Source organism: Ochlerotatus camptorhynchus, unplaced genomic scaffold (assembly GCF_037179485.1).
Source record: "Ochlerotatus camptorhynchus isolate MF236.1 unplaced genomic scaffold, CSIRO-AGI_Acam_v1.1 ptg000176l, whole genome shotgun sequence".
In the NCBI taxonomy this organism is placed as follows: domain Eukaryota; kingdom Metazoa; phylum Arthropoda; class Insecta; order Diptera; family Culicidae; genus Ochlerotatus; species Ochlerotatus camptorhynchus.
In genome coordinates, this window is record NW_027040666.1 from 652,773 (window position 1) to 668,997 (window position 16,225).

The following is a 16,225-nucleotide window of genomic DNA, read 5'->3' on the forward strand; positions in this document are numbered from 1 at the left end:
TTGTCCGTTGTCGAACTTTTCTTCTTGGGCCTCTGGTAGATGCCGGACTCGGGGAACTGCTGACGAGACTAATTTGCAACTTTTGCTGTTTCGAAAATAATCGGATTCGTCTTTGGGACTCGCTGAACTGTGGAGTGGTGGAAACAAGGGAAAAGCCCAAAATGAACCACAAATCAACAGTTTGGGAACTGGATGGACTTCGGGGGCAGGAGCGAATGAAGTCGTAATAAATAAGAATGCTCATCCGAAGATGCAGTATTGTGAACGAGATGTCTTCAAATTATAATGAGTTACATTTCTTGATTCTGGCATACTCTGCAAATTCTGAAAATATAGACGAACTGAGAAGAATCTAAACGATCACTTCTGCCACTGGTGGTGAATAGAAGAATATTAAAAAAATATTGGTGAGAGCTGACATTTGCACCGTGTAGCATTGGAAGTGAAAAAAATGCTTTATTTTCTCGATTTAGTTATTAATTGGAGTATCTCAGTCAAAATCGTCATCCACGGTTGATAAAATGTAATCAGATTCGGTTATGTGTCTCCAGTCGAATCGGAGATATAGGAAATATTTTTATTGATATAAAAGAAAAAAAAAACTTTTATGATCTTCCAGACTTCTTATGTGAGTTAAGTTTGGTTGCTGATGAATGCACAATTGAAAAACAAGTATAAATACCGTATGCGTGATAATTTTTGCACCATTGAGCAATGACAAAACTAAAAAAATTCTCAAAAATTTCGTTTTTGAGTTTTTTTTATTTATTCAAAGGGGCGATGTTTCTCAGGGTCTTTAACAATGTTAACCATCGATCGAGTTTCCACTTGCTGCAATTACGGCCTCCACACGCTTCCGGAATGCACGGCAGGTTCTTATAATGTAGTCTGGATCCATTTCTCTCCAGGTACGGGTCAATGTTTGTCTGAGGGTTGCTGTAATCGGGCGGCGTTTAGAACAGACCTTGGCCTACATGACGCGCCATATTGAGTAATCCAGCGGATTCAGATCGGGGCTGGATGGCAGCCACATATCCTTCGCCCAGAATGGAAGATGTTCCTGCAACCAGTTCTGAGTGCGGTTCGAGGTGTGGCATGGAGCCCCATCTTTTTGAAATACAACATTTGGCTTCGGACCGTACTGTTCTTTGATCGACGGAAGCCACCAATCCAAACACCATAACGCTAGCAGGATGCTTGGTCAGATACATGTTCTTGTGCTCGTCGGCCACGTCTTTTACCGGAAGAGAACTAATACACCGGTCGGTTCTGGATTTTGATACGGGATCGACGGTAAATGCTCTCGTCGGTGAACAGGATTACCGATTTTTTCGCTTAAGGAAGTTCGAGATTTTCTTACATCGTTCGACTCGTAGCTCCCGGATGCGGTTGGTAATCATGTGAGTTTTTTTTCCGTGTCCTCGACTTCGCCCCGCAATCTTCCTTTATGATCTTCCGTGCCGTTAAGTCACGGATCTCATGTTCCTTTGTCATTTTCCTTATTGAACGCACACAGAAAAAAATTCTGAATTTTAACTATCCCATAAAATCTCCCCTCGTTTAGTTTTGAGCTACAGTTGGCATAAACAACGAAATCGTTTACAAGCTTGCATACAATATTGCTAATTTAAGTGTAATTGCGTTTAAATTTACACGAAATATCGTGTAAATTTATGCCAAATCTAGCGTTAATTTTATGTGCGCTATATCTCGCAGAAATTTACATGAATTTTTCAAACGGTGCACTGGATTCACCCGAATCTTTCTTTGGATAGCAGCGTTGACCCTCGGAACCCCAGCTGACCTCGGACGACCTGTATCCACCTTCGCGGATAGTTGTCCTTTCTTTTCTCGGTCTAAAACCCTTTTGACGGTCCACCGGGACACTCCCACGGCGATTGAAATGTCTTTTTGCGACATTTGTGCGTGGGACAAATTACGAATACACTGCCACTTCGTCATGGTGCAACTGTCAAACTAAGTAAATCATTTTCTTTTATGCACAGCCTACTACGTGGTTACGTGCATGCAAAGAAAACCAAGGCATTGTATGCACAGGTGAAACGGGAACCTTATTTGTACGATGGTGCAAAAATTATCACGCATATGGTATATGAAAGCAAAGTATGATAAAAATAGTAGCTTTTACCTTTCTTTGTTGGTAGTACCGTGTTACGAACGCGGCATTTGCTAATCAACCAACATCATTCATTATCAAGGAAAGATCAGAGTATGAAAAAATTGATTTTTAGACAAACCATGTTTCCTCGTAAAGTATAACAAGTATAAGGATAACGTTTTGCAAAGAAAGTGGAACGAAAGATTACAAGACTAGTTGTTTATTTAGGTTCATGTATGTTGCGCTCAGGTCAGAATAGAGTTGTAAGATATGCGCTGCACGATAGATAAGCGCATGTCAGAAGGGCGTATAAGAACACGTCCACATATATATTTTTTAAACTGAATTTGAAAGCGTTGCGAGGTGGAAGTTTATTACACAAAGTAGGAGAGAATGAAGGTGATTAATGCAGGAAAGAATCTACTTTTTAATGTTGTCCCATTTTCACCTACACATTAGATCAGGGAATTTTCTACTCAAGGATCATTTTTAGGATAGAATTTCGCTATACATGTAAGGGAAAAGAATTGTAGAATAATGTTAGAGCATAAGTGATACTCAATGCGGCTGTATCGTTGTTTTCATCTGAAAACTCCTCGGTATGTTTCTAGTTCAAGAAAACCTGTAGATTCTCAAAGTAGGATCTCGTAATAGTTAGAGTACTGGCTCTTGGGCATACAATCTCAAAGGTATTTCTGAGCTAAAAACTATATTTTCAATTGATTGACACTCTCTCTCTACTCCATAAATATAGGCTCTCACCCTGGTTAGAGCAACTAACTTTGAATCCTGCGGGAATTTCAATAAAATTGAAAATAGCAAGGTTTCCAACTTGCAGTTGGTGGAGTACTTCTTTACCCGACAAATAAAATAATTGTTAGCAGCGATGTCTTCCATCTATTAACGATGCAAGACCTGTTCTCCATGACAGCTCTCCTACAATAGAAAAACGTATCGAGAATGAGTTTGTAATTCACGTTACACCTCAAATAGTTCGAAATTGACTACATCAACATGGTTTCAGGGACAGCTTGGCACTTAAAAAGTCAAATGGGCAGATTGGCAAAGTGGTTTCACTGCTTAATGCCCGCCAAAATATACTTCGTTTAATTTGATAATTGTGGATATTTAGGATGGACAAAAGGTGGACACCCACGCATTTTCACAATTTCTAGATGAACTCTTTAAAAGGCCCTATCTGCTTTGATCGATCCATCGACTGTCTCTTTTGGTAATCACGGTTATACACACAGATTTCATGCTATTTTTTGCCACATAGTTTGATCAAGGAGGTTTTCATCTAGCATCTAGAACGTCAAGCACAACAGAAAATGTTTTTGCAGCTGAGTTGTTAACAAAAGATAAAGTCGATGAAGAGAATCTTTAAAAGCACATAAGATCATTTAAAATGTTTTTCTAGATTTATATCACTGTGAAGCAACTGTAAACTGTTGAAGGATTTTATATATGCAACTGTAACCAGCTCGTTTATGTTTGCTAATCTGGTTAACATGTCATGGACGCCAAACACACTGCAATCTGGTTGACAAACAGGTTGCGATGATGCTCGATTGTATCGTGTGCAATACAAAAATGACATTTGGTGAATCGGTTGAAGTAAAATCAAAGCGGTTTGATTTATGATGGGCGGAGCCTAAGTCTACAACTAGGTTGCAGTGTGAATGTGGAAGTCGCATCAAAACCATGTGTATTTTAAATGGTTGTTGGCCAACAAGTTGACGTACTATTCGAAAAACAGATTGGATTGTGTGTGGCGCAGTTGTGAAATTTTGGCTCGGTTGTATGAACTGATCGAAAGGAGATCCAACAACCAGTCAAATAATCAGGTTGACAACCAGGTTCTAGGCACCTTATAAGAAGGTGCCACAGAAGGAAAAAGTGTTAGTTTAATAGTCAGTACTAAAAGGAACTATGACGATTGTATATGGCATGTTTTGCTATAGTCAATCCTTCTCGTGTTTCTTCGTGAAATTCACATCACTCGCGTCGAAAATCAATTTAGGATGGCATTTGTAGCCAACATATACCTTCTGATCATATGAAACGGGTCCAAATCTGTCCAAATCCATCAGTATTTTTTTTTTTGCGCCTTTTATGGCAACATAGTGAACTTTTCCTGAAAATTAACGGCAAATAACTCACCAACACTAGTGGACCGTGAGTACTTGATCACCTATAAATCTATCCATCTTGAACTAGGTTGCAGTGTGTTACTCTCATTGTGGAAAAGCAGGGAGCAGGGAGCAGGGAAGGGAGTACACGAGAACAAATCCAATCACCAAAACGAGTAAAATTACTCATTATTTCATGAACATAGAGTATTATCATGTTAGGAAAATGCACCATGAATAATATTCATGATATCATGAGCTATTTATGCGTTACGCAGTCAAGATTCCTAAAATCATGAATCATCCGAGTTGAAACCATGAACTAAATTCATGAATTTAACTTTCAGCTTTTGAACCAAAACATGTAAAACAAAATAAAATAAAGCGTCAGACAGGATTCGAACCAAGCACATTGGGATCATTAAACCCATACTTGAACCACTAGACTACCATAAGGAGGAAGGCAAAAGGCGTATAAGAGCTACCTATTTAGTGCATTTTATGAATACGGTTTGCCAAGTACGTGTAACGCTTGTAGCGGTCATGATTCCGCTGCATTATGAAATCATGAATTTCCATCATAAAAGTGTAGATCATTGTTATGATTTCATGGCATGGAACGTTTTTTCATTTCATGATTTTTTATTCATGAAAATGGAATCGGATTTCTTCCCGTGTTGTAAGCTACGTGGTGCGAGAGAGATGATCAGTTTGTTTATTCATACACTCTCCCTCCGAAGAGTGCGAGTAATATACGTACCGTGTAAATCGAATTCGCGTAAATATAGTACACGTGGCATATGGGATTTGATCTACTAGGGACCAACATGGAATAACTCGCGATCCTGGACATATAGAAGGTTAAGGTTAAAAATAAAAGTTCTTATATATGCAGACGACATGAAGCTCTTCATAGAAATAAGTAATTCTATCGTCACAGCAGAATTCCAGAATGAATTCAACGTATTCAACACTTGGTGTAGTGAAAGTCTACTCCAACTCAATGTAAAAAAATGCAACGCAATTGTATTTAGCAGAAAAATAGAAACACCTCTTTTTGAAATATTTTTAGGCAACCAAAAAGTAGAAAAAAGTAAAATGGTAAGGGACCTTGGTGTGATCCTAGACTCCAAACTCACTTTTGTAGAACGTTATAATACAATCATAACGAAAGCAAATAGTATGTTGGGCTTCATTAAGAGGTTCAGCTATAATTTTCAAGACCCATACACTATCAAATTATTATATATTACATACGTAAGACCTATTCTGGAATACTGTAACCTAGTATAGAATCCGTACATTGCCATACACGAGGAACGCATAGAATCCGTCCAAAAACAATTCCTTTTATATGCCCTTCGCAAATTGAAATGGACCGCATTTCCTCTTCCATCATATGAAGCACGCTGTAACTTACAAACACTCAAAGAACGCCGCGAATTTGCAATGCTTTTCTTCATCAATGACATTATTTCACATCGCATAGAATCATCAGAAATACTTTCACCACCTTTCACAATTAAACTTCTACACACCCTGTCGGCATCTAAGAACACGAAAATTATTCTCAGAAAAATCACACAGAACAAATTTGGCAAAAAATGGCCCCTTCAATCGAATGATGCGACAGTATAATCTACACTGTGAAGTCATTAGCATCACTATGTCAAAAGAAGAAATTAAAACCCAACTAAAACATAACAGAAATAATGCATAGTATGTGAGTAAAACATTGTAACCATTGTATGTGGTCTACTTTGCTTGACGAAATAAATAAATTAAAAAATAATGTCTTGGGCAAAGTTGTTCAGTGGATCAAGTCCTAAAGGTTGGTGGACAGAAGTTCGGAATTTAGTAGCTAGTGTGCATAAATTAATGATGCCCTTGTTTTTGTGATATCTTGGAACCTTTGTCATCTAGGAAGTTGCTTTCTTCGACGAAGTTGTTCAGTGGATCAAAAACTTATTTTTGGATGATAGAAGTTCGGAATTTCCTCACTACGCGGCGCTAGTGTGCTTAATTTGTGATACCGTTGTTTGTGTGATATCTTGAAATCCTTGCCATCTAGGAAGTTGCTTACTTCGGCAAAGTTGTTCAGTGGATCAAGACCTTATTGTTGGTAGACAGAAGTTCAGAATTTTCTCACGGTGCTAGTGTGCCTGAACTTGTGATTTCCTTTTTTATGCGATATTTTGAAATCCTCTTTTCGCTCTTTTGCCATCTGAGATCAGCGGAAATGTCAATGAAAGCAGCAACGACAATGCAGACGTCGCCCAAGACATTCGAGCTCTGGGACCGGCGCTGGGAGTTATATATATGACGCATGCTGAGATTTATGAACTGATTGCATAAAAGGAAACAACGGTTGTAGAAGTACTTGGAGATCTTGAAACTCCAAAAACTAACCGAGCTGCAGCGCTTTGTCACTCACGACACGAACGTGACTTCTTGACGAACTTCTTTTGGGATGGAAGGAATATATACATCAAATGTAAAAAGTACACTATCAGAAACCTAAGCTAACATTGATCGATCAAACACCAAATTCTCATTTATTTTTTTTCTAAACGGGAAATTCAACATGGCAGTCCACATACTAAACGTAGCAAATTTCCACCAAAAGCATTCTGTGCTTCGTTTTATTTCCGGATTATTTTTTACAACCATACCAAATATGATTGTTATTTAAATTTCAACACGCAAACTAACAATAGCAGCTGGGTGAAAATTACGAAAGAATGATAGAAGTGATATTGCTAAATGACGAAGTAGACTCTCCTTGACTACATTCCATGTTGGACTTTTGTGTTGCTTGAAATCGTCTCCTGCAGCAAACAATGTTTAAGGGCATATTTCATAATGTTATATTTTCTTAGAATGACAGGTTATTGTTATAAAGCACGAAGAATATCTCACATATACAGCAGCAGGACAAAGTTTCCGAATTATCAACTAATTTATTTTTAAAAATGAAGGTCTTGGTCCACTGAACAACTTTGCCGAAGACAGCAACTTCCTAGATGGCAAGGATGGAAATCACAAATTCAAGAACAGTAGCGCCACGTAGTGAGAAAATTCCGAATTTCTATCAATAAACCATTAGATCTTGATCTAGTGAACATTTTTGCCGAAGACAGTAACCTTCTATATGTTCAGCATCGCGAGATATTCCATGTTGGTCCCTATTAGATCAAATCCCATAGGCTACGTGTAGATTCCCTCGCGTAAACGGAATCATTCGAGACCAACGTATATGGAATTAGTGTTGTTGCCTGGGCGGATTCCAATCTTTTTTGTGTAAATGATTAGGTCTACTACACATATTAGGAAATGTGATGATTATTGTATACACACTAAGATTTTTTTACAGGAGTCGGTATTTTTTACTGGGTTTTTGAATTGCTGAAAAAGTCGGTAAAAATTCAAATGACCGTTGTCCGTAAGGAATCAATAAAAACGACCAACTTTATTTTCTATCATTAAATGGGGTTAACAGAACTAAGTATGAACAAGTTCAGAACAAATTTTCTCATTAATAAATTTTCCACAGATTCTTAAACTTTTCCCGAACAGTTCCGCAATTCAAAAACTCGGTAAAACCGTACTGACTCGATTAGTGTGTATATGGTTTCTATATAATGTACCCACAAAAAAATCTCTCTTCAACTTCCAGCCGTGTGTCCAATTCCAAAAAGCTGAAACCAAACGCCATCTGTACTCACCTAGATCGAGCGTTTCAACGTGGGCAAACACCTCCAGGAAGATCAGCACCAGCACAAACTTGTTCCACCAGGAGACGGCATTGGTCAGCACTTCCGGTGAGCGGATTACAGCCATTTTCTCATCCAGCAACAAGAACAATAACAACGGTGTCTGGGTATGAAGCTTTGAAAAATGTTGGTCGTTTGCGTCGGTGTTATTCTAAATGATATTTTCGTTTTCTTCTGAATACTTTCGATATGTATTAAAATTGCTCAGACCGACTGTTGCTGGTATAGCTACTGATGTGGTTTCCTTGTGTTCTGGTCGTAGACATTTTCGCGTATCTGCAAATGGGAAATCAGAAGAGAAATAATCAGTTTAATTTTTCCTTTTCATGTGCGCTGGAGATTTATGGTATAAATTCACGATTCGTATTTTGGAACTCTAAATATAGCAGCCGTCAGCAACTGCTTATGCATGACACAGCTTATAACTTTTGCCGGTCAATTAGCGTTAATTGAGAACAGACTCACAGCAACTGAGTGCAGTTCAGCTGATTCGAAACACGTTCGTTTTGGCTTTGGTTTGAATTAAATATGTATCGTGCAAAAGCAAAGTGGATGCAGGCGAACAGACGGCTCTGCTCAAGCTGCCAATCTTCATTTTCGGCAATCAAATACAAAGTCGAGTTTAGACGGCAGTACAGTGTGTTGATGGAACGAAAAGTGCTTCAAGGTCTCATTAGGTTTAGTTTACAGCACGGTACAGATCATGGAACTGCTATCACGTGAATTGAATTAAATGACATTAAAATGTTTAAGCGAAAACTAAATTTATTTTAAAAATAATCGATATTAGGATGAAACTCCAATAAAATTAGAAGAAAAATAAAATGATGACAATGAACAAAAATAAAAACACATAGACGTAACATGATGTATCAATTTAATAAATAACTTTGGTAATTTCAAAGCATGTGAGTCGTTTTGAGAAGTTACATTTTATACATGGCTTTCAACAAAAAATAATAACGGCGCCGGTGGTGTAGTGGTAAGCATGATTGTCTCTCACCCCAGCAGGCTTGGGTTAGATCCCAGTCGGCGCCACCGGGATGTTCTGAGGCATAACATCTTTGATCACGGGAAGTAAAGCCGTTGGTCCCCAGTTCATGAGTTGATGGGTCGATACGTAGGGTCCAGGTGTGGGAGCTGCTTCCCTGGCGTCGGTAGCATTGGTGCTCAGCACGGAAAACAAGTTCGTCGGAAAACAAATCACGTACGTTGACATACCAAGCGATAGTCGTAATTTCTTTCCATCAGTCAAAGTATGAAATCTTGTTCTGAAGGTAGCTAACGTACATAAAACTCTAGGTGAAGGTCGAACGCCAACCGAAGATAATGTGACAGTGCATGAACCAACCGAACCTTGCTCGATCGCGACTTCACTCCCACTCGATTAGCATCGTTATGTTGCATCATACAACTGAGGCGTAGCTAATTTGTTCCACCTTCTATACAAACATCGAATGCACCGAACATCGTACCAACAGACTCTCTTTCGTACCTAGAACTATTTAGAAGCAGCATGAACGAGCAAATAAATTTAATCCATCCTAGGCACTTTGTAGCAAATATTTGCGTTCCAACAGCTCGTCAAGTTCGTCTCGGTCTCCTTCATTGCCCATGTGTCTGCTCCCGTTGCGTCAACGTCGTTTGATCCGTAGGTACTCTCGACATCCGCTTTCGAACGACGCCCCATCGACGCAGGGCTTGGTCCGATAGCTGAGCCAAGTGAAGTGTGTGCTACGGAGTATGATTGATGCGACTAATAAAAACACTAATTAATTACAAAAAGCATTCATCATATCATTCCGAATGAATCAAAGAGTTTATTTAATTAGTAGCGTGCTAGTTTCAATTTTCGAGACATGCTGCTCCCAGTTCAGGATCGTTTACCGCTAGGGATAGGGAGTTGTTAAAGACAGCCATAGCATAATTGGGCTGTGATGAGTTGCAGTGATATCGGATTGAGCCATTTACGGGAGTAGCAATATACTGCAAAACGCCACCAAAATTCTGGCAACATTGCCACACTCTGCCAGATGAGGAACAAAACCGTAAAGTTTTATTGCACTCTGGAGCTGTTGGCATTGCTAGTGTCTCTGACGACATGACTTTGATATCACTTTCGGTCTCTTTATAGTATTCCAGTGACAGTGGTACCAAAAGGAGTTGCGAGAGGTTGGGGGGAGGGAATTGGTAACCAAATAATGAGAAATTTTCGCATGCAATCAAAATAGTATACTTGCTTTCGGTTCCACTACTGCTGCCAGCTCCAGTGGTCGCAATGGTGCACCTTCTACTCCGGAAGGAGGCAAAGGAGCGGGAGAGAATGTGCCAAACGGATCGTTTTTCAGCTCCATTCAACTGAATGCATAGAAGTGTGAACACAACCGGCTCGAAATAAGCGAAACCAAGCTGGGCTGGGTGTGGAGTGCATGAAATGAGTGATTCCGTTCTGAGTCATCAGCGCGGATCCATCGTCGTCTGTCGGCGCCCTCCTAGGAGGGAGGCAATGGCAAAGGTGAAGGCGGGCGTCGCTAAACGTTCGACATGGAAAATAGCGTCGGAAAGCATACCGACCGACAGTTTCGGTTTTAATGCTAATTTCAAGCCGTTTATGTTGCGAAATTTCGAAACCAACAACAACGGAAACGTTGTGGATTTTCCATGTGGCTATAGAGGAAGTGCTCGGTTTGTTGTTTTGCTTGTTCTATGACGGGTCTTTGCTATTTAAAAGAGCTTTATGGCGTTTCGAAAAGAAGTGATGGGTGGCACATTATTAATTCCTTAAACAATACAGAATAGTACAAACATGAAAAATGTCTAATTTGAAGTGAATTTGAAGAGACCAGCAAATTTGATAAGAATAAGTATCCCTGAGGATAAGAAATGGCAGTTGCTATAAATAAAAGTTAGGATATGTATTCGAGACACTTATTTGCCTAACCATTCAGACTAAGGCCTGTCTGACCTATACTGTACACAGAGGTCATCTTCATTTAACACTGTCTGCGAAGGCCTCACAGGTCACCTTTCACCTGGGCAATCCTTCTTGTCCGCTGCACGCCTCTTTGTTTTGTTCCAGTCGAGTCATTATCGTCCGGCATTCTTACTACTTCGAAGCATCAGCCCTTTGTAGTTACCCATTTTTGCTATTTGAACAATGAGTGGTTTTTCCGGTAGCTGGTGCAATTCGTGGTTCATTCGTCTCCTTCACATTCTGTTTTCCATCTACACTCCACCATAGATGGTACGCCTTACGTTGGTGGTGTTGGTTCTCCACGAGCATACTACTTGTCTTGTGGCCGTAGAGGACCAATGAGATACAGAGAGTGGTGAAGCAGATCGTGAAATATTGTTGTACTAGTAATCCAAAAAATCAACGTAAACGCAATTAGTGACGTCACTAATTGCTTGTATCGTACAAAGGTTTCATTCACACAACTTAACCGATTGCTTCACCTCGGTAATCCAGCGCATTGGTAGAGGACTACCACTCTAATAAGCGTTTTTTTAGATAGTCAGCTACGTGGTGTGGTAAACTTTATTCGACCGGAGTGTCCTTTGGAGTCCAAAGTAATCACGATTCTCTGCCATACCCAAGTAGCCACCAAGCCCGCTAACTACCCGATAATCGCTTTTTTTTGCGATATAAGGTAAATATACACAGCAAAAAATTAATTTTAATATCATATCAAAGTGGATGCACTGTGGATGTCGAAAATATGATGTATTATTACTTACCAAAAAGAACAAAATTATCATTAATACAGTGCATGAAGTTTTTTTTTATTTTTTTTTTATTCTTTATTTAAGAGATTTTTAGCCTTAGGCTAGTTCATCTCTATAGTGCATGAACTGACATTACGCTGATTTTACTGTATTTGTTTATTTTTGTGGCCATAAAAATTACATGAGATTTTTGACATGATTGAACATCTTGGATGTAATATTAAAATTTATTTTTTGCTGTGTAGGGTTCCGAACTTTATATCAGTCGTATAACAGCCTTATATTGCAAAAATGCGATTAGCTGGCTTGTGGACTACTTGGGTAGTGTGTCTATTTTCTTTTTTTTTTTTTATTATAGTCACTTTAACACTCTTGGGTCATTTGTGACTTGTCCGGGGGTGAGATTTGAACTCGTGACTTTAGCGTGAGAGGTATGGATGTTAACCACTACGCCGGGATCGCCCCCGGTAGTGTGTCTATGGATTTCTCTGCTGGTGTAATTATCGGCAGTCACCAGTGAGCCGAGATACACGAATTTGTAAACCACCTCAATTTCATCGCCGTCAGCCTGAACTCGTGGTGGGAGGCTAACATTATCTTCTCTTGAACCACTTGCTCTTATGTATTTTATCTTACGCGTAACTCAAACAACGCATATCACTTGATTCATGGTTTCCTTGACCAATCGCGTCAGTTTATCTCTAAGATAAGATAGGATATCTGGCTTATTTTTATTCTTCTTCGTAGGTTCTTGATTCGCTCTTGTAGTCCCTGTTTAACATTATCCGTGCTAAATCAATGCAAATAGTTCTGACAATAATGTTGTACACATTTAGATAAAGACAATCTTAAACTTGACAACCATCCAATCAGTGCTTGGATCAGTTGTTTATCTGACAAGCTGTATCGATCTAATGTGTTGTATGCTGGTATTGCCCAACGAATTATGTTTCAATAGATTATAGACGGAGGCTTAGTATTTGGGAGAGAACCTTGGAAGTGATCAGCAGTATGATCGCGCGGTAGTTTCAGCAATCCCACAGCATCGTAGCTTAGTCAGTAAAGGCACGGTATTACCAAGCCGGAGGTGGCGGGTTCGATTCCCGGTCCGGTCGAGGGTTTCGGGTTGGAAATTTTCTCGACTTCCCTGGGCATAGAGTATCATTGTGCTTGCCACACAATATACAAATTTATGCATTGATATTGGCATCGAAAGCTCTCAATTAATAACTGTGGAAGTGCATTTATAGAACACAAAGTTGAGAGCACGCAATGTGCTAATGTATGCGCAACGTAATAAGCTTTAAATGCGAATAAGAAGAAGAAGAAGAAGAAGAAGAAGAAGACTTGTTACTCTGTTTATACAATTGTAGATTGGACTCTCGTTTTTCGTCTTTTTCAAAAGCTTGGTAACTACCGAGTGCAGTGCTCTAATCACCGTATTTTAATAATTGATTTTCAACCGACGTACCTACCTATCTTACTTATCTTACGACTCGGAACTGAAAGCAAGTAGGGGAAACGCTCCTATAGTTGCGGTACGTTAGAAGCGTTAGGTTCCTATAGTTGTGTATGGAGACTCAATACACAACTATAGGAACCTAACGCTTCTAACGTACCGCAACTATAGGAGCGTTTACCCTAGAATAAATGAGGGATAAATTAAAAGACCCCCGAAAAAAATCGCTACAGACGGAGAACCCGATTGAAAGCATAAAAACCGAACGCTAACAATTTAAACCAGTGAGTGGGATATTTTTTGGCTCAGTGATTTTAATCAGTTGAATTGACCACAACAGTTTTACAGTTTTTGTGTGATACTCTGTCCAAGTTATGCTTAAACCAACAAAATATGAAAAAAAAGTGATTCGGAATCATGCACACTACTAAAATTAAAATCAGTCATGGTACACTCAGCTGTCTGTTTAGCTCATTTCTGTATTCAATGACGAAAATAGAAGTGGGGGAAATGGCTCTAATGTTGCCCTTTGGATCTAAGATTGGGCCCATCGCTAAAAATTTGTTATTTATCAATTTTATCTAGATGAACGCGTCATTGGGACGGTACTAATGGATATTTTTGGTTGCTTTTGAAAATTTAGTCGATTGCTGAATTTATGTATGGGCTTAAATTAGGGGCATTCAGGCCTAAATTAAGTCCATTTCCCCTATTTAAAGAGAAAACGAACGAAATCAGTGTGGCTCGCCTCTCAAGGGTAAACAAACTGGCTGTCTACAAACAAATCATAGCACCTGCGATCCTCTACGCAGCTCCAGGATCCAGGCCGCTCAGAATAGAGTGCTGAGAGAGATCCTTGATCGTCCCTTTGACACAAAAATTTCAGACCTCCAGACCAAAATTAGATTTTAAAATTGATGACCTTCAGACCAGGTTTGTGCAGAATAGCAACATATCAGAACATGCTTTGATAAGCAATTTGTATATAGTAGGTTAGGTGTATATAGTGGTTGTAGGTTAGTTGTAGTTGTATATAGCAGAGTCTTCTCTTCCAGTTTGAAACAAATCAATCCTACCAAAGTGGGCATTCTCTAAACAAGAACTTTAAATAATAATTAATTAATTTCAAATGAACTAATGTCTAATCATGTTTTGTCCGAGATTATGTGAGCTGACCATGTGTTGTCCTATCTCAGTAGCCTTCTCATCAGCAGAAATCAGATAAACCACTGAACCATCGGTACGATTCAGTGGAATAAGTGGTGGAATGGTCATTGGCTTATTCTTTAAAATTCTGGTTAGTTTTCAGAAATAAAAATTTATATTAAGTTTTAACAATATTGTGTACCTCTGGCATATATAAACTAATCCAAAGAATAAAAACACCAGTCTGGATTGAGTCTCAAATGAAGCGTTTTCTTCCCACCCACTCAATTATTTTAGTTAAATGATTAGGGTAAGATGGTGTAATACGCACTGTTTAAGCTAAATCGTCAATTGCTTGCGTATGGAAGTTAAAATCAAGGAGAATGTATTTTTTTTTTCATTAAAATGTTTTCTAAGAAGATTGAATAATGTCTAACTCCCAAATAATGATTTTAAAATCGTTTGAAAATGATTATGGGGTAAAACGCCTGATTCATGGTGCAGTATGCTAGAGACTCACGACAACAATGTATAAAACGTACCACAACACCGGGGTAAAATGCACCATTTAAAAGACACAAAACATAACATAAAAGTAGAGAATACAAAGGCGTAATGCAGGTATTTCAAGTGATTATTCATTTACTTCATTTCGGAAATTAGGTCTCAATAGGGTGTTAAACTGTTATTCATAAAATAAATCATTTAAAAATCATTTGAAAAAAGTGAATTAGTTCTATTCTTTTGCGATAAATACTGTTAAAAGCTTCATTTGAGGTCGATGATTTTAACAACTGTGTCATGCTTGGTACAAAATGAAATTTAATTTTTTTTAGAATAAGTATGATTTCAAGGTCATGAACAATTTTTGACCTCCTGATGAATAAAAAGTACAATCTGCCCATTACCCAGAAAAAGGATCTCAGGAAAGTTATCGTTGTTTTTCTACAAATGGCCGTTTTACTTCAGGGTGCATAATGGGTAGTTCTCCCCTACAACTGGTCTTTTAGACAGGCCGACAAGTTCGTTAATACATTCTTCGAATGGAGTAACGGAGTCTTGAAAGGTCTTTGACAGTGGCGTGGGAATTTGTCTTGCCATAATTTTCTAATTGTCCGTAGAATTTGTCGAAACTCTTAGCACACCCACGCAAACTTACACCACTATCTTGTAAGGGAATCATTACCCTTTCTGTACCTGCTTTTTATCTTGTTGAATTGATGAAAAATCCCACACAGCAAAAAAATAATTTTGATATCACATCAAAGTGGATGCACTACAATCATGTCAAAAATTTCATGTAATTTTTATGACCACATAAATAAACAAATGCAGTAAAAGCAGCGTAATGTCAGTTCATGCATTGTATTAATGATAATTTTGTCCTTTTTAGCAAGTAGTATTACACCATATTTTCGACATGATTGTAGTGCATCCACTTTGACGTGATATCAAAATTATTTTTTTGCTGTGCACACAATTTTAAGTGTATTTCACGTTGAATCCAATTCAATAACTTATGAAACCATACCACTGTTCAAAACAAATCAATTTCAAGTGATTAAAATTTCAATACGATGCGAATTACTTGTTTCTCAAAGGTAAACAAGAACATATTTATCCACCTGTCAACTTCATCCAAAATCAAGTAAAAGTTGCCATGGGAAACAGCTGCACCGTATGCAAACTATCCGTTTCCCGAAGATATTGCTCGAAGAACATTTACGTGGATAGCAGGACCAAGAGTGATTTTCTTGCTCGATAAAATTTTCGAAGGAGATCATTACCAACCGCAAAAACCAGTGGTAAAGAAAGATGACTATTAACCCGTGGCCCGGTGTTTCAAGTTAATAGGTTCAGTGAAGTGTTG

At 38.6% G+C, this 16,225-nt stretch overlaps 1 protein-coding gene across 3 annotated transcripts in view; it reads right to left on the bottom strand.

Moving 5' to 3' along the window:
* Positions 1–16,225, bottom strand: part of Ddr (discoidin domain-containing receptor 2) — an 819,413-nt gene that overhangs the window by 492,516 nt on the left and 310,672 nt on the right. For all 3 annotated transcript variants that reach the window (XM_065222576.1, XM_065222577.1, XM_065222578.1), the window contains one exon: positions 7,977–8,300. In XM_065222576.1, the coding sequence (XP_065078648.1) occupies positions 7,977–8,091 (115 nt within the window). In that variant the 5' untranslated portion in view covers positions 8,092–8,300. The remainder of the gene's footprint in view (positions 1–7,976; positions 8,301–16,225) is intronic.